General features: G+C 41.5%; 1 protein-coding gene across 1 annotated transcript in view; it reads right to left on the bottom strand.

Moving 5' to 3' along the window:
* The window catches only part of sh2d3ca (SH2 domain containing 3Ca), a 64,409-nt gene that overhangs the window by 15,907 nt on the left and 28,467 nt on the right, over positions 1 to 20,035 (bottom strand). The window contains exon 5 of the mRNA XM_080476686.1: positions 176 to 304. Within this exon, the coding sequence (XP_080332812.1) occupies positions 176 to 304 (129 nt within the window). The remainder of the gene's footprint in view (positions 1 to 175; positions 305 to 20,035) is intronic.

The following is a 20,035-nucleotide window of genomic DNA, read 5'->3' as shown; positions in this document are numbered from 1 at the left end:
TTTAAGCAAGAGCTTCTCAGGACCATCAAAAACCCACAGTGAGATTGAAGAACAGACGTATTTTAAACTTGAAAACACATTTGCACACAATGATCCATTAAGGACATTTAACGTGTGTTGTACGCATTGCCATGGATGCATATATATTCCCCGGTGTACTTCACAGTGCTCATACCTCTCTGGGTATGTGGCCATGGTACCAGCCATGGCTCCTGATGTCAGCAGGGCTCAGTTTCAGCTCTTCCTCCAGCTCCTTACGAAGTTTCTCCGGAGGAGACTCCAGCAGGTACTTCTCCTTGGAGAACTGTGATAAAAAAGATATGAAAAGAAAACAAGCCATCAATGCAAAGATTCACCTCTTTGATGAGAAGCTCTATCTATAAATGACTTTGTTTATGCAGATGATTCCCACGCAGAGTAACATTTTTTTTGGGAAGGGAGATTTGACTGGATGAATATCTCGATAACTGCATAATTTAAAACGTTCAACACAAACAGCAGAATAATCCTCTCAGCAAAGTAATGCAATCTGGGTGTGTGCTGCAAAAACACAAATACACACACCTGTGGTGCAGAAGGCAACACTGCAGGGAAGAAACACAGTGTGCCCTCAAACACACTCTCAGTCCAGCACACACATGCGCACACACGCACAGACAACACAAACAATCCAATTGACCCTGACCCGATTACCAAGAAGAAGAAAAAATCATCACGACGCTCTTATTGTTCATACGTAGTGTGGAAACCTGGCTTCACTCTGTCAGTGTGGCCTCCTGAGGACAGCTTGTAATATCGCCAATTACACACTCATGCACACGTTAATGCACCCAATTCACAAAACGCATTTCACGGCCTCATATTTGTTCATAAAGAGATCAACACTTGGGGGAGGGAACTACGAGTTATAAGCGCGTGCACAAAGTGTGGGAAAATATTGTGAGACTTGTGTGATCGTGCAGCACATGACGTCTTTCTGTCAACAGGATATCAGGATTTTTTTCTTTTTTCGGTGTAATTTCACACACAGACAAACACCATGTCGGGGTATGTGAAGCGCTCCCTGAGCTGATCCAATCTTCAAGTCAAGGCAGATCACCAGCGACGAGAACCGAGTCTGCAGCAACCAAAGTGAAAGACCACTCCCACTCTTTGAGATCTAAGAAGGAAAGGCAGGTGCAGCACAACCAACAGCGTGCTGGTCTTTTTTCCTCTGCTCACAGACTCGTGTCACAAATGTGAATGCCGAATCCGACTAGAACAGTCGGCAGCATTTGAGAAAAACAATCTGCGTAAACAACCTGACCTGTGATATAATAGTAGATGCACTTATTTTTTTTCCAGCCAAACAACGGAATCGTTTTCCCCTTGGATGCGTATTGACTGGATCTGGCTCTTTATGACTTCATCCTCTTAGCTCAGCATGATGTTCATCGTGTCACTGTGTCTGTGGAAACTCTCAGTCATCCAGATCATATTATCCCTGATTCTTTAAGAATCGTGGAGGAAAGAGCTCCGTTTATCCCCGCTATGGACGACAACAATGTCAAATAAAGGACACGTCGTTTGGATCAGTGTGTCACTGCACAGATCAACCATGAGGTGTGATTTTTAATACCCAAATCGTTTAACTTCTCGGCACGTTTGAAGGCGATTACTACAATCTGGATGAGATTTGAGTTTCCACTAACACACGTTTCTATTATGACTGACAGGATTCTTATTTTCTCTTGGAGTTATTTGAGACTAGTCAATATCAGAGCCTGAGAAACCAAAATATATTCAGCTGATTATGACAGAGGAATACAAACAGTAGAAAATATTCTCAATTATGGAGCTGGAATCAAAGCATTATGGTTGAAAATTAATCTGAACTGAACTCCTAAGTAACTTTTTGTTGATTATTCAACCGGGACGTCCATAATCAAACTCATAACTCATAAAGGCTAGAATAAGTGTCAATCACTAAATGACTCTGACATACCTCAAATGTAACCAGATAACAATGACGAGCAAGCCATAAAGCAGTCTGTTAAAACGGCATTTGCTTCAGTGCATAAGGAAAATGTGACAACCCACAGAGGGAAACTGATGGCTATATGAAGACACCATAAGCACTGATGATTGCGGAAAGATTGAGTTCAGGCCGACGACCTCCAAAGATTAAAACAGTGGACAAACATACACAAATGCACACACAAACACACACAAAGCAGAGAAAATCCACACGGGAATAAGCTGTGAAAGGAAATAATCTCGACTGTGCCAATATGAGGCGAGATGACACTGGAGACCAAAATAAACAGTAAACAGTCTTGTCGCTAAGGCTAGCCTGCCGTTCTTCCAAATATTTTCCCTCCATCAGTTGCTCTCTCTTTTTTCAGGTCAGCTTCTTTTATTTTTTTTCCACTTTCCCACTTCAATCTTGCCCACGGCTCTCTCCTTTTCTTCTTCTTATTTCCTCTTGAAATTGGAAAGTTTCAGTTACAATTGTTTTCACAGACTTTGCCAATTCTGGTGGACAACAAAGGAAGACAAGAGAAAGGCAGAAACAATAAGAAAATGTGAGTGAACTGTGAAGATCGGTGTGCAGAGGGTGAATCTTCCTTTGAAGAGACCGCAAAGAGCCAATGCTTCGATCTTATCATCTCCAGGTCACTGCCACATGAAATTATTAACTTCCTCCTATCCCCCTCCTTTTTTTTTTTTGACTCTCCTTTGCAATCCTCGAGGGAAGACGGAGGAATATGGCAGTGGAAGCTCACTCTCGCAGATTAGATTTGAGGTGTATGTATGTCTGTGTGTGTCTGTGTGTCGGGGAGAAGAAGGCCAATAAAGGAGCAGAGGGGTCAAGTGTGCAGTTATTGCTTTTCCTTGTCTCCGTGGAAACCCCAGAGAGGCCTGCTGCTGAACCCACGCTCAACAATGAACTGTGTGTGTGTGTGTGTGTGTGTGTGTGTGTGTGTGTGTGTGTGTGTGTGTGTGTGTGTGTGTGTGTGTGTGTGTGTGTGTGTGTGTGTGTGTGTGTGTGTGTGTGTGTGTGTGTGTGTGTGTGTGTGTGTGTGTGTATGACGGGTTATGAGGCAAATTGAAATGTCAACAGGCCCCCTTTTTATGATACGGTTCATGGAATTGGTCGACATCAGGGGAGACACGCCGTCAGAGACCGAAACATGGACAGACAATCAAAAAGTCATTTTCGAAGGGCAAGTCAAGACACTGAAAACAGATTTGGTTGTTCTGTGAGAAAGAGTAAAAATTATGTTATTTTGTAGTATTCTTCCCTTCAGACCAATGCTTACCCACCTTGTGTAGTCAAACCAGGAAACGAAAAACATACGAGACTTCTATTTAGAGAAAATGTGTTGCCCTAGGATAAAAGGAGACAAAGAAAGTAAATACAATTTGAGACTTTCCCATAGTCCAGAGTGATGCGTCTTATATTGTTACAGTGAGTAAGAGGTCTTTGTGTTTGGCTTGTGAACTGAAGGATCTTTCACTTATTAAAACTGAACTTTATGGACTGAAATAATATTGATTTCCACCACTATTATATAGATTTTTGTGCCTCCTCCTCTTCAACCATTCACTGCAAAATGTGGATAAATGTCTGCTACCTGCCACAATAATATTACGATTCGTAATGCAACTACTGTGCAACTTCTTTTGAAGCTATTTCAATGACACTTGACTAATATAGCTCGTACATTGATAGGAGTTTGACAATATAATCTTCAAACTTTACTACCTTCATTGATATTGCATTGCTAACTATAACACTATTGATACAGCAATTATATTTTTTTATATGCATTTTCAACAACTACCAACATTACTAGTACCAGTGGAGTTTATGTCCTGTTTCAAATCAGTAAATGTGCAGGCGTAAGGAACATGTGCACACTGATCTGTAAACGTGCAAAGCTGTGTAAATATTGCATAGTCCTGAAACTGTGTTCAGAGATACAGTATGTGAATATGCAGGATCGGTCAGTAGTCACACAGATCTATAGATATGTTTACATTTATTTGTAGCTGTATCAATAAAACTGGTGTTGCGGTTACTGTGCAGGAAATGGAACTTGTGCATTATATACTATGCATGGATTAGTTAACGGTCATACTGTACAAAGCAGCTTAGGGTAAAAGCGGGAATCCATGTGAATTCCGGGTCCACAGGCAGAATGATGGGAAGGGAAACCAACATGCAGCAGGAACTGTCAGAGACAGATGGACAAAACAAGTGGGATACATAAAGACAAGACATCAGACGCTCAGGATGGCACAGAGTCAGACAGACAGACAACAGAAACTCATTAATGTAGACAGAGAGGCAGACACGCAGAAAGAAAGGTAGCCCATTAGCGGATGAGAGAGTTTAGGCAATTTAGCAGCTGATGCAGGACTTTGTTTCCCCAGGGGGTTGAAAAGACAGAGGAGTGATTGGTGTGTGTGTGTGTAGATGTGCATTCATCCATGTATCTGTAGGCATGTGTGTGTGTGAGTTCTACTGTATATGGGCTGTGATACCAAAAGACGTTTCTCTATTTCTTTTGGGGGGGGGGGGGGGGGGGGGTTGTCAGGACGTTGAGACAGCAGCACCAGGTTAACAAAAGAAGACGGAAAGTTGGGATGGAGTGTGCAGTTGTGCCTTTACAAAACATGGAATCTATTATTATAAAATGAATAAGTGGTGAAGAATCAGGAACCAGGTTCTAATGGCTTTTGTGTATGTGTGAAAGTGATTTATGGCTAACAAGATGGTGAAATATGCCACCTAATTTACACCAGCGTGCACTTGAGCTTGGTTTCTCTGCAGAAGGCCAATTAGGCAGTTTGGTCTGACGACTCAACCACACCATCGCTGAGTGAAAATTGACACTGTCAACACCCAATATCAGCAGGAGGGGGAAAAAAAAAAAAAAAAAAAGAAAAAGAGCCACCTAAAAGGAAAATAAATGAAAGGGATAATAATGGGGGAGAAATTCACAATATATGCACATATTTATACATATATTATGCACACACACGGCCCCTCTTTTATAAGTGTGAGTCTGTATACACCCCCACCCACCAACCTTTCTGTTCCACACCAAATGTGTCATATTTACTACAGTGTCCAGTTTGCATCATTATTGCTTGATTTCTTCCTCTGTAAGTCTTCAAACTTGCAGTTTTGAAAATAATTTGTTCTGGCAATACATGCTCGTTGCAACTGCTGCCAGGTTCGATAAAGAGATGGTTCACTTTCTCAAATCGTGTCAGCTTTGCATGTGGGAGTGCAGGTTTGATGAGGTTGAGTCAAAAATATACAGCCACAGGTATTTACAAAGTGAAGCGCAGTGGGGTAGCCTGTTAACTCTGACACATGTCAGCATGGAGCTGAAATAGGGTTTTTTTTTTGGGGGGGGGGGGGGATAATTCTCGCTGAAGGAGCGTAACACCAAAGTACCTCAAGCAATACGAAGAGAAAACTAAAAACTCAAAGAGTGAATGAGAAATGAAATAGTAATTGCTGACAAGTGTTAAAGAGAAAACCTGCTGGGATAAAGATCAGTTTCAGGCATTTATCAGCATGGATGCAAAGTAGGGGGAAAAAAAATGAAATAGAAAGACAATCCATCCATGTAAATGAATGTATTTAAACCAGACTGCAGAAGTTGGATCTCATGTCAGAAGGCACCTTTCAGCCCTGGAGCTAGCCTCTAACCCTGTCGTCATGGTAACGGCGGGGGTCTGGTCGGATTGGGATGGAGGGTTGTGGGGGATGAGTAGGCTGTGGTGACCCTTCCTCCGGCACACACGCACAGACACACGAATGGGCTTTGAGGTCAGGAGTCCAATACCCAAAGAGCCCTGCATCTTCTCTCTTTTCCAGAGCAATACAGACCTGGATTATTGGGTAAAGACACTTGAATCCCCCTATCTCTTACTACACACACCCCCACACACACACCGACATGTACACATTATCGGGGTTTATGTGTATGTACGTGGCCGATATCGCCCCTCTCCAGACTGCTGTAATCCCTCAGTGCCCTCCGGCATGATTCCTACTATTATATTCTGCCGGGCTCTCAAGGGTGTCGTCTTGTTGAAGTCGCATGTAAAATGATATGAGCATTAGAGAGGTGTTGGGAAAATTAAAGTTGGTTTTATCTGCCATCTATTTTTTTTTCTTCGCAGAGTGGGAATGACAGTCAGTCATTCTACAGCTTTTGCGAAGACAAAATACGAAAAAAAGTAGATGTGGCAAATAAAGTAGGAAGAATGTGGTTAAGCTCATGTTTCTACAAAGGAATGAAAGGAGAATAAAATAGAATAAAATAGAATAGCTTTATATGAAACCCAGAGGAAAATTCTTCAATGAAAAGATCAAAGCAAACAAAACAAAAATCAGAACCTGAAGTTTCCCGTGCTTCTCAACCTTTTCTCCTTGGAGAGCCCTCAGCCTCTAAGAAAAGTCATGGAGTCTCTCTTCACTCTGATTTGCCAAAACAGTAAAGCTAAACGTGACACTCTCACCAACATACGGCACTGACTCCGCTGCAGATCGTGGAAAGTCAAAGGACTGAAAGAAAACGTGCCATGAGGCAGAATTCCAGGTCTCCTCTAAATTCTTCATTGTGTCCTCCTGTGGTTTCCTTTAACATGCAAATCTCATTTTGACAACCTCAAAGAAGTCAAAGCCTCGGGCACTACCTTGCTTTTCAGTCGCAGCACCCCCAAGATGACCCCGGACAACAGATTTAGCAACACTGCTCAAGAACGTACGATTTAACAATTCAATATCACATTCAGTCCATCCATTCTATGGTCAAATATGGAGTCTAGATTAAAAATAACTTTGACACTACACTTCAAGATGGATGTTGCTGATGCGTTGAAAAATATCTTGTTCTTAAGAAATGTGTGGTCACCATGTGTGACTTAACTTTCATCTCAAGCAGTCAGCACTTGACAGATGGAGGAGGTGGGTGGAGGTATGTCAAAACCTCCTGAAAAGCCTTTAAATCTGAGGTCCAGCACTTCTTCAAAACCTAGTGTTTATTATTATCACGATTAATTACATGTATCATTTTGAGATTTACTTGCATTTTATCGTCAAATCTGGCCATTTCACACCACTCAAAAATTGCAAACGACAAAACAATAAAAAAATTTAATAAAATCAAAAAACGCAGCACTATACTGGATCCCAAAATATTTAAGGCAGTGTACTTTGTTATATACATATCTGCTTTTTTGAAAAAGACATTTAATATATATGTTAATATAGAGAAGCAATACATGCTGACTGAGGTAAAAAAGAAATGCATTTGCTGTCTCAACAGATATAAACTCTCCTTGCGCAAACGGCTGAAACTTTATGAAGTATTAATGTTCTGACAGTGATGTCTAACCATTGGTGCACAGAGCACCACACCTCCAAGACAATGGGGCTGGTTTGATAGTAATCAATTTGACAAAACCAAACCAGCTTCTCCCTCTCACATATACACACACTATCTATAAAAATCCAAACAAAGACTAACCAGCCTCTAGAAATCACAATTAATTGTCCTTTTAACAGACTTTAAACTGTTAAACACAACTGCTCTGATTCTTCCATGACCTTCAACACCGCCCTGAGTGTGAGGCTGAAAGCATTATCAGATACTGAAGAGAACGCAGCGCAATGTGACAAAGGTTCAAAGAAAGTGATGAAATAGATCAATCATCAAAAACACAGAGGTTCACTGACGTCATCTGCTCCCGTCTTTATCTCGTCCCCGGCTTCAACTGATGCTTTGTTCACGCGTCCCACCTCTGCTATTCACAAACTATTGTGTGGGTCTTTCTCTAAATATGGCAAAAACATTTACTGTCAGTCAAATATGAATTATTTAGATTTTTGAGATGAATCATCAAGACACAATCTTCTTTTTTTTTTTTTTTAGTTTTTATGAAATGCGAGTTTGGACGGACAGATCTCAAGTGAGGTGGTACTTGTAGGTTTGGGTCACCTGCTCTCTTACTGTAAAATATGACTCAGTTTGGAGCAGCTGCAGACTTCAATTTTTAAAAAAGATTAAAGGTTTACATGATGTTATGTGAAAAATACCAACAAATTGAATAAAAAGTCTAACCCAACACCAGATTAATAAAGGATTTCAGAAACAGAACTGTCCAAAACGCGTCAGCCCAAAACCAATTTGAGCAGAGAAGCAAAGTTTGACAGTTAATTGGGAGCATTAAAGTCAGAAAACCTGATATGAAGGTTTGAAGCAAAACAGCTCTTTGGTAGAATGCACAGGGACATTTTACAAATGAGATACACAACACAAGGAATAAACACAGAGATAAAAATAATGCGATGTCTCATAAGATCAGGCAGTATCAGAGAAGCAGCCGGTCTCCTCAGACAGAGAGAGAGACTTTGACGACTGGTACAGAGACAAGGAGGGAGAGCGAGAATATGAGAGTGATAACAGTGACCTTCTACTGTCATTAAGAATGAGTATCTCCTACATGTACACACACAAACACACACACGGGGCACTTTGCCCCTCAAGGCATCTGGATATAGGGTATACGTTCACCACAGAAATATATATAGACACGTACACACTTATAGAGCTCGGCTGCGAGCTGTCAGTCAGCGTGGTGTCACCACTGAGACCCCCTGTATTGAGTGACAGCTGGTGCACAGGATATGACATACAACTACACTCCTACTGAGCGTGCAGGAAGCACAGTGCCACTCAGCGCCGCATGACGCCCCTTTCCTTCAAAAAAAAAAAAAACTACACTCGCTTTTTCTGAGGCACTTAGGTAGGTTAAAAAAACCAAAAAAAACCTGAGTGAGATTTTTTTTGTGGGGGGGGGGGGGGTTCTCTTTCTACTTCTTTCCTACCTTATTCTGTCCAAATAGCTTTTACCAAGACGCAGGGACAAGGTATAACTTTAGACGAATGGATTGTTTATCATTTCTGATCAAAAATATAACCAATCTGCTTGAAATTTTCCCTTTTTGGATTACAAAACATAATGCCAAAACAGAAGATTATCAGCTTTGAACTAAAACCGAAGAGCAGTGTGACTTTTTAAATATGCGGAGGAATGGTATCCAAACCTTTTAGTTTGCAACACAAACTTGTTTCTAACAAATTCTTGACTTCATGGTGGGAGGCCAATGAGATGCACATGTAAACAAACACTTTTGAACATACAAATAAGGTATAAACCATCAATTTCACTCTACTTTAGTAGATTGAGTTACAAAATTCTGCTTCATAGTGTAGGGATTACTCAGAAGATCTCATTCAAATGTCTCCCTTTTTCTTTGCGGAACAAAACAGTGACTTAATTTTCTTATCCCGGTCTGCCACTCATATCTTAATGCCTCTTCCTATTCCATTCATTTCCACTTTTCCTCCTCGCCTCTCTCGCAGTCTCTAATCAATATAGTCAAAACATCTATCAGGACTTTGATAAGATGTCCATTACTCTGTGTGTTTCTCTTAGTTTCTGTTTACGGGGCGGGAACGCTCTCTGCGGATAATTACCACTGACCGACTGTCCTCTACATGACAGCATGCGTCATAGTTTTGTGGTTCATTGTTATTATGCACACAATCTCCACAGTATTCAAACCAATATTCTTTCCGAGCAAATTTATGTTTTTCATTCTCTTTCATGATAGTTTTTTTTTGTCGTCAGTGATCAGAAGTAAACAGGACACGTCGCATAAAATGCTAGAAAAAAACAATATATATATATATATATATATATACACACACAAAAAGGTTTATTCTAAAAAAATGTGAAACTCTTGTATTTACACACTGATATAAATACAGGCAAATCAAAAAACCGAGACACAAACACACAGAGGAGCACAGAAGATTTTAATGACGTTTGACTGTTAAGTAAGCCTTCACTTGCCTCCTGAACCCACAGTTTCTCCACTAAACAGGCCTATGAGCACACATCGCGCACAAAGACACACACAAACAACAGTGCGGGAGGTAAACACTTCACATTTCCCAAAAGCATCCACACAGAGGCAGCCGCCTTTTTTTTTTTCCATTAACACAAACACAACAAATGGGAACATACAAAGGCATGTAGAAAAGCGAAAAGGACCAAATATGATGAAAAATCCACAAGTGTCCATAAGGACTCCAAGCTATGAAGAGGAAGAAATCTCATTGAGATACTGCCAACATGTACTGCTATTGAAGAAACCAGAGTGTTAATCTACAGCAGAGATTCTAATTGAAGACTACACAGGTTTAATTACATGTTTGTCTGGATGAAATTGGATAGCTTGGAGTCCTTGTTTCAATCGGATCGGGTCATTATTCCTGGTAATAACAGACCAATGTGGCCACATTGCTGTAATTTGATACACCTACAATTTTAGAATTAGTGCAACTTGTGGCGCATTCGCATATGTCTGGAAAATGAGAAAGTTCTGATTTCTGAGTCAGAGGATGCGTCAAAATGTCGGTAAAACTAAACTCAACCACACGTCGGACTGACGGAGGTTTGTGAAAATGCCCTCTTCATTTTCATTTATTATTCGTATTTTCAGTATCACAAAGCCCTGAGATGAGAGACAATTCAATAGGTGCCAAAAGCCTCCCACTAAGGTGAGCTCAGTCTGGGTTGGTTAGTCCGGTAGTGCTTTCTAGAGGCAATCTGGCAGACAACAAGCAAAAAAGGCCGGCACCAAATATATCAGTGTCCTTCCTCGTCAAAACATCTTCTCAAAGTCAATATAGTGCTGAAATCGTTTTTTTTTTTTATATGAGATTTCAGGATATAGTGTCTAAAACTATATTTCTACTGAATGAGGGAAACAATTCTAATTGTATTTTATAAAATAATTAGATTATGTAGAATTAAATCCTTCATTTGTTGGTTTTGTTTGTCTGGGGATACTTTGGATCCAACAGGTCCACTTCCTCAAATTGTTTTAATAAAACAACCCAACTGCTTTAATGTCAAATTCGCAATGAAGTGGTCAAGTGGTGGCCTGGGGACCCGAAGGTTGCAGGTTCAAGTCCTTTAAATAAGGCGTCTTGACCCTCAATTAGCATCACGCAATAGTGGGTGAAGAAAAGATGATAAATCTTCTAATCATGGACGTTCTTACTTAGTACATTATGTTGCAAACAGTCCCATTTGAAATCTCAAAGGAAATTCATGAATAACAAAATAAATCAACACCGAAAAATCTATTTAAAAAAAACACAGCTTCGAAATATATTGCGAACAGTTTGAGCAACCCCTGTGCAGAAATAGGACTAAGGCGGACAAGGCAGCAGCCTTCCATTACAATAACGGACAGCTAATGACTGTTACTTGTTCATAAAACCGACACAAAAGCAAAAAGCATGATGAGCACATATTGCACCTCTCTCACTCATGGTCGACTCAGCAACGCCACGCCTATAGATGCTGTTGCCGTGGTAACGCCATACTCCGCATGCCCCAGCTGGTGTTTCTCGGAGGAAAAATATCTGGGCGTGTGCGTGTGTGATAGAGAAGAGGTTAATGTGCCCCATGTGTGCTTTGCTCCGTCATGTGCAGTGGGGTGAACCGAAGGGGAAAACATGGCTGGTTGGGAGCAGTTATCGTGGTATCCTGTTGTACGTCCGATGGAGTGCGCGTCTAGGGGAAAACATGGCTGGTTGGGAGCAGTTATCGTGGTATCCTGTTGTACGTCCGATGGAGTGCGCGTCTGGGCGACGTGGTCTTATTGTAATATTCCCCAAATACTTCACTTCTTTTATTCCCCCTGTGAGCGACCGCCTCTTACTGAAGACCGTCTAAAAAGAAACAATATAAATAGGCTACATTTTCTTTACTGCGCAAATGTAAACACCAAAGAATTTAGCGAATAATATTAGAAAATTGTAACAATACATGAAAAATAAATTGTGACACAAGAGTAAACAAACCCTTCAGCAGTTACACTTGCTTCATTCCCGTTACAATGACTCATGCTTTAAATTTACTCACATTACAGTCTGTGGTGATTCTGCCAGCATGGCTGCGAGGATTTGGGACAAATACAACATTTATTAGTCATGTTTTCCATTTTTCGATGTTGTTGACTGTGGCGTCACCCCGTAAGGGAACTTTAACAGACGCCTTTAACCCGAAAGAGGATTTAGTCTGGTTTGTGATTTGACGGCTTGCAACTTAGGTTCAACGGTGGCATCACAGGTAGTTTTCTTTCACTTTTTTTTAGCATGTGTGACGTCAGGAAAATATCAACAAGGGTGTGCTCGCATCAGTCTTGCGGTCTGACATTGTTGTCTGAACCAAAGCAGACAAAAAGAACAAAATTATGCTTTTTTCATCTGCTTCATTTTGTGTTGACGAAGGGACTTTTACTATAGGAACTTACTTTTATGACACTTCTGCAACAAAGTACCAGAGTTGAGTACTTGCAAATACATTAGTTGCCAACAATAAGCCAAGCCTACTGGCAGGAGCTGACTTTTTCGTATTCTTCTCAGGACTTGGGGCATTTTATAACCGATGAATGGTTTGCTTATTCCGACAATAATTAATAAATACTTAACCTGTAAACTTCTTTTTAGAATGAGTTTTCATTTAAGCAGGAGCTAAATGACATTATCAAAATCATCATCTTGGATTTTGTGATACTTTAATTCAATAATGGAACATTTAAAAGTGTTATACAAAGGCAATCTGTATGTTGGAGCTAGCAAAATAAGTGTTTTTTGTTTGTTTCAAGAGAAATAGTCCAGAAGTATATCAGCCTCCTCTTATTCAACCGCAAACACACTAATCAACTCTATAACAGACTCATGGTTCCATTGTAACCAGCTGAGAGTTCAACAAGAACTTGTAAAATCTGCCAATTAGTCAAAACACTTAAAGAGCTGCTGCACAGAGACAGCTGTTCAGACGCCTTGTCACATCCTGTGGATGCGTAATGAATAAATACATGAACAAATGAATGGATGGATGGCTGGTCGGAGGTGTATTCACACAGAGAACATACAGAAAACATACGTTCTGTAAAGACAAGAGATATTTTCATTGTGCTGCAGTGGTGCAGAGGTGTGTTGTTACAAGTAAAAAAAATAAAACACAAGTGGAACCATAATGACGGCAAAACTCCCCACATATTGTGAATAAACATGTTTGTTAACTCCTGCTGGCACATCTGAACCAGCCTTATCCATTTTCTTCCCCTGGCTGGCCGAAGCTGCTGGGGCTCCCAGATTGGAGGTCTGATCACTGCATTTCCGCCGGTTTCTCTGTGCCTCTCATTCCTCACTTCACTGCGGTGCAATTTATAGACAGCTCAAATGTACACACAGGTCTGACTCATCACGTGGCTTTCCTTCACTTTGCTGCTTTATTTTCCACCACTTCACACCAGGGTTCGCTTTCTTCACCTCAACCACGCTTTAGGCAAACACTGCAGCCTTTCTCTGCCTCTCTTTGCTTCCCTCTTGGCAGCATTTGCTCTATATTCTAACACTGATCGCTCCCTAAAACTTGTTTTCTTTTATGCCACATATGAAACTGTTAATGAAGTAGAGCTGCAAAGGACAGCGATAGGAAAACAAGGCTTTTGACTCATTTCCGCTCTCTAACAAGCATCTTGGCTCGTACATCTGTCTCACCTCTTCCTCTTCTAATACATAGTTTATCATCCTGCCAACTCACTCCATTACCTTTTGTCTGTCTCCGCCTCCTCTCTTATTCGTGCACACAAATTTCTCCTTTATCTCTCCTGCATCTCCTTTGTACCTCTCCACTGCACACTCACCCCGAGCTGCTTCCCTCCTCCTGCCCTAACCTGCCATCTCTCAACCGCACATCATATCACTCCTCTCCCCGTGCACTTTCCCTCACCCATCTATTCAGCTGGGATGGCGGTGTGTAGTTGTTTGTGTGTGTGAAGGTGTGTTGTCAAACAGCAGAGGCATCACCTTGTTCCATCAGCAAAACACACACACAGAGAGAGAGAGAGAGAGAGAGAGAGAGAGAGAGAGAGAGAGAGGAGAGAGAGAGAGAGAGAGAGAGAGAGAGAGAGAGAGAGAGAGAGAGAGAGGAGAGAGAGAGAGAGAGAGAGAGAGAGAGAGAGAGAGAGAGAGAGAGAGAAGAGAGAGAGAGAGAGAGAGAGAGAGAGAGAGAGAGAGAGAGAGAGAGAGAGAGAGAGAGAGAGAGAGAGAGAGAGAGAGAGAGAGAGAGAGAGAGAGAGAGAGAGAGAGAGAGAGAGAGAGAGAGAGAGAGAGAGAGAGAGAGAGAGAGAGAGAGAGAGAGAGAGAGAGAGAGAGAGAGAGAGAGAGAGAGAGAGAGAGAGAGAGAGAGAGAGAGAGAGAGAGAGAGAGAGAGAGAGAGAGAGAGAGAGAGAGGAAAAGAAAAATGCTGTAACAGGTTTAATCAAACATCAAAAAACATCCTGCTCAATTTAAATAGATAGGTTTGTGTGTGTGTTTTTATATCTATATCTATATATATATATATGTAATGTTCTGTAGCGATGGGCTGGCAGCATGGTTTTGTTTCTCCCAAATTTAGATTTTTTTTGACAACTAAATCTGTTGGGTCCCTTTGAAATCCCAATTACTCTTGGGTTGATATTTAAATCAATAAAACATTACTCCACTCTAGAGCCAATTTCAGTCAACATCTTGATGTAATTTGTAGGCATTTCGATGTTGCCTGAACAGACAATATGTTGTATGGTACTGCTTTCTAAAAAGGACTCATGTCATGTTAGTTATGAAACATTCAGCGATGGTTCGCCATGGTGTGTTTGTTGTCATTTGTGTGGGCAGATGATACCATTTCTCTGTACTGTAACATCCTCTGATGCAATGTGATTGTTTCAATTAGCCGCTACGTACATCCAATCCAACAGATTTTTTGGGGCAAAATCTGTACGATTTGTTGAATTTTCGGCATTCTTGTGAGAATAAGATTTCAGGAACCTCTCTATTAAAAGGTACATAAGATTCATGGTTTATGAATTAAAGAGAAAAATCTTTGTTGTGGGTAATCTCTGGATTTTTCTTTCATAACTTATATAGAATATTGTTTTTTTTACTTTTGCCTTAACTGACTGTACAATGTGATCTCTATACCTTTATTAAGGACAAATGTGTATATATGATCATTTTTGGTGAATTGCTATCCAGATTCATCAATTTTGTTTTCCATTAAATCAGCATATTTTCCCATTTTTTACACTACATAATATAATTGTCAGTGTCTTTAATTGAAACAGAGTCTGTTAGCATCTATGGCAGCAGGGACCAGCTGGGCCAGCTGAAAGATGCTCTGGGCAGTTTATGCACTCTGCTGGAAATACAAACCTAATCTTTAATTTTGGCAGCTCGGAGAAGAGCCTGTGAATGGCGGAGTTTGAGGGTCTGGAGAAAAACTAATTGTCAGCTAACTGTGAATACAGTTTCTAAAAGCGATCTCATTATGACAAATATGCTAATCATGGTTTGGCAAATCAGGATCCGGTCACAAGAAAAACACAACTCTGTTCAGTTTCAGGCTCTCTGAAGGGGTTATGTCTCCAAAAAGACACACACACACTTTGCCCCAAAGGCTGTGCCACTCGCTGTCATCCTCGCTTCTCTGGGCTTCGCCATTAATGGCTAATTTGCTGGCTTTTGGGGGTAAAAGGTCACCAAGCTGATGGATGGGAGGTCTCAGGACTCATCAGAGTAACCTTCCTCTGTTAACACACACAAAAAAAATGAACGCACACATTTGTCTCGGTGCAGAGATGCATGAATGAACTTAAACATATCGTGTGACACACACACACACACACACACACACACACACACACACACACACACACACACACACACACACACACACACACACACACACACACACACACACACACACACACACACACACACACACACACACACACACACACACACACACACACACACACACACACACACACACACACACACACACACACACACACACACACACACACACACACACACACACACACAGTACCGTTACCATCCATCTTCACAGTGACAGGTGTGAAGGGAAAACCACAAACCCACAATGCATTTCTGCATTGGACTTAAACAGCAAAAGGGACAGAAAAGGATTGGGATCGTGCTGAAAGGCAGATGGCGAAGAGGCAAAAAAAAAAGAAAAAAGAGAAGAGATTTGGTAAGAAGGGCAGGATTGATTCATCCATGCGTTTTCACTTTGCTCCATTAGAAGTGATGAACTGTTACACTTTTTACAGTGAACACATCTCATGAGCATTTGGGTCAAAGATTTACATTATCACACTGGGAAAGCATTTATTCGTGCAGTTTTTCACGATTTTTTTTTTTTAAAACAATCTCAGCCATGAGATGTTTCATAACGGCAACAATACAACACATTGGGATTAATAATACTGAGCTTTCGTTCTGTGAATAATCTCATCAATCAAACACATCGTGAGGAACAGCTGTCACGTCACAACAGCAATGGGAACTCTGGAAATGATTTGTGTTCCTGTATGCCCAAAAGGGTCTCATGCTGTCCCAAAGAAACCCTAAACAACAAAAGGCCATGCAAGAGCCTTGGCTAAAATGGACTTTACACAAGGAAGAAAGGGACAAGATCATCATTGCTGGATGAGACAAGTATGGCATCACATATAAGTATGTGATGCTATACTTGTCTCACATATCTTGTCAATATATAATATTTAACAGTGAGTATTTTGTATTTTCAGGCATGCTTCTGTTCTCTAAAGGCATCAACCAGCAGCATCAAGGTTAAATTGCTAATTTGTGTAATGCTAAGGGAATACAAACCACACACGTGGGGGGAATAAAAAACAAAACATGGACATAAATGTGAAAAGGAGCAGCTTCGAGGAGAATCAAAGATTCCCACAAGAGGTGGCATTGTGGTGAGGAGAGGTCACCCTAGACTTGTGATGTGGAAATGGTTGGGTTTTCTAAAGCTTGATAAACAGCCAAGCATGACCTGCTGTGAAATATGAAGGTGAACTGTGACAAAGCAGATTAAAAGCGTCAGGAGTGAAAGAAAAAACCCCCACAAAAACAAGCCAAGCCAGCTTCATCACATCCAAGTTGCTCGCAGTCGAGCCCAGAAGCAGATGCTCCGTTTGCCTCATCAGTCATAACTATGTCTGGACCCAGACCTGTGACAGCTTGTCCTTCGTTCAGTAACTTGTCATCCAAACAAACATACCTTGTTTGTTACACAAACAACTTGACATCTAACATATCTCAGGACCTTGGTGTGATGTATTGCTTTCAAAGTATCAGTGTATTTTTCTTCTTCATTAAGTTCCGTCTCATCTGGGTGCTTTAAATATCATTTCTAGCAGTATATCATTTGACCAATGGCCACAGCCATGCAACCAAGGTTACATAAACATATGGTGACACATCATCTAATGAATTAATCAACGAGTGGCAGCAGAGGATTAATTAACTCTGCAGGCTGAAACACAGCCAAGACACATGGAGACAACCAGAGCTTTCAGCCTCTTCTGAACTTTTGAACTCTTCATTTTTCACCTTTTAAATTGCATATCTACACAATGAAAATGCATCCTTTGACTGGGCCGCAATTACCACTTGGCATAAATAGACACTGTCTTTGCCCTGTACTGTATCAGAAACGTGCTTCTGTAGCTTTGTCGCCGTGACATTCGACTTCCTGCTGTGTCAGTACACGCACACATAAATTCTGCCAAGTCACAGCAGAGACAATGACCTATCGACTAGCCTTGTAACTCGACACACAAAGCCCAGAAGAAGGTGATGATGAGGGAGATGGACGTAAAACGGAGGTGCAAAAGGTTAAAGACAAAGAGAACGAAAAGGAGTCAGCTGAAACGGACAGGAAAGATTGAACTGGATGAAAAGAGGAGAGAAAAACATAGGAATGAATGTACATGTTGAGAGGGAAATAAGTAGACTGAGAACGCATATCAACCAGTCTGATGTCCGTATTTTACACACACACACACACACACACACACACACACACACACACACACACACACACACACACACACACACACACACACACACACACACACACACACACACACACACACACACACACACACACACACACACACACACACACACACACACACACACACACACACACACACACACACACACACACACACACACACACACACACACACACACACACACACACACACACACACACACACACACACACACACACACACACACACACACACACGCACGCCCTGTCACCTCTGGTCGTAAACCAGAGAAAGCAGCACACCCTAGAGCTGCGATACCATTGGCCAGCGATGATGTCATCTCTTCCTGGAGGTTGAGCAGTGAGCTGTATGATTGGCTGGCTGAGGCAGACTGTGGGAGAGCGCTGCTGAGGTATCAATTCCATTCATACACCAGCAGCTAAGGAGCACGCGTGAGCATGAGTGCGTGCGTGCGGGCGTGACCAACCCCACTGAGGCGGACAGGCAGAGCTATTAGGGTTGTGTCCATCATCCTGAGACAGACATTACCTGCTGGGACGCTCCCTAATGGACACTCTCTCTCAATCACACACACAGAGTGGAATTTCACAACAGTATCAAATATGCATGTAATCAAGCATGCACACACATACACACACAGCTGATGGGGGTTGGGAGGGTTGAGATGGGTGTTGTCTCACTGTTGTTACCGAGCTGTTGTCATGGTGATGCAGATGGAGCTTTTTTGCTGCTAGCTGGGACTCTCACTTTGCTTATAAACTACATTCACACACACGCACACGCGCACACACCACTTTTCATTGATGCCTGCACGTGCACACATTTCAAAGGAAGACTCTCCTTGGCTTTCAAAGGGGAGAACAAATAGGAAACACAGAGGGACTCCGTGGAAGTGTATTTGTGCGAGTCGGTGAGTGTGAAGGCGCGACTGTAAACACTCCCGTGAGAGATACGAGACACGTCGTATTAGAGATGCTCAGGAGAAATTAGCTAGTGGGAGCCAGTTACCACACAACGCACATTCATTTGCCTTCATGTCTTTCTCTTCTCCTTCCTTCAATCTCCCCTCTGCCGTTTACCACCCACCCCTCACCCCAATGCCCCTTTCAAGTGTGTCATCACCTGCAGGCCTGTGACAAGCTGCAACCTTATGTGTAAAGAAGAGATAGAGCTTTCAGTCTCAAGTACTGCAGGATGTGAGTTTACTCCAAAAAAAACTAACAAAAAAAACCCTGACACAACATTGCTCACTAAAGAAAGATAAATGTTCAGATAACCCACACTAAAAAACAGTAACAAAGCCCAAGTAACAGACTTTTAGATGTCCTGATACCAGCTGCATTTGCCTTGCTGGAGGCTGTGTTTGTTCCTGAGCCTTGTCCATCACTCTTATATATCTGTACACATATTACCAACTTAGTAGGTTTTGTTCTCTCCAGATGCACTATCAACCACGGTACCATCATCCATCTCTCTGCTTAAACTAATGAAAAAGGCAAAAAAATAAATAATAATCTGGAAACGCAGTCCCTTTGCAACCGTCTCTCTCGGTCCATCTCATTTGTAGTTTTGCATATGTAAAATAAATGCACGTTAATAACTGTAGTTTGTTAGGTTTACACATAAACCAAGCAGATATGCATGTGGTTGAAAGTTTTTGTCTACTTTGGAAGATCAGCTGTGTCTTGATGCGGACTGGGCATCGAGGCCTCAATTCAGCGCACATCCATTTTCAGTGTGAGGACGATCTTTTAGCACTGTACAGGATGCTGGAGGAGAAGTGAGAATGGAAGAATCCGTGTCAGAAATCATTTCAATGCTGGTCCCAAAAAAGCCACTGTATGAGTAATCATGCTTCACCTGGCAACAAATTTGGAACTATGGAGGATCCATCAGACTATCACAAGAGACTATTGCAATAGAGGCTTCCTCTTATAGTTTAAAACTAGTTGCAGGTATAAGAAACTGGACTGAGTCAAGATCATCCGTCACCTC

This window comes from Lipophrys pholis, assembly GCF_963383615.2.
Source record: "Lipophrys pholis genome assembly, chromosome: 12".
NCBI classification, from domain to species: Eukaryota; Metazoa; Chordata; class Actinopteri; order Blenniiformes; family Blenniidae; genus Lipophrys; species Lipophrys pholis.
Note: the sequence above shows the minus strand (reverse complement) of the source record. Positions and strands in the feature narration are given on the sequence as shown.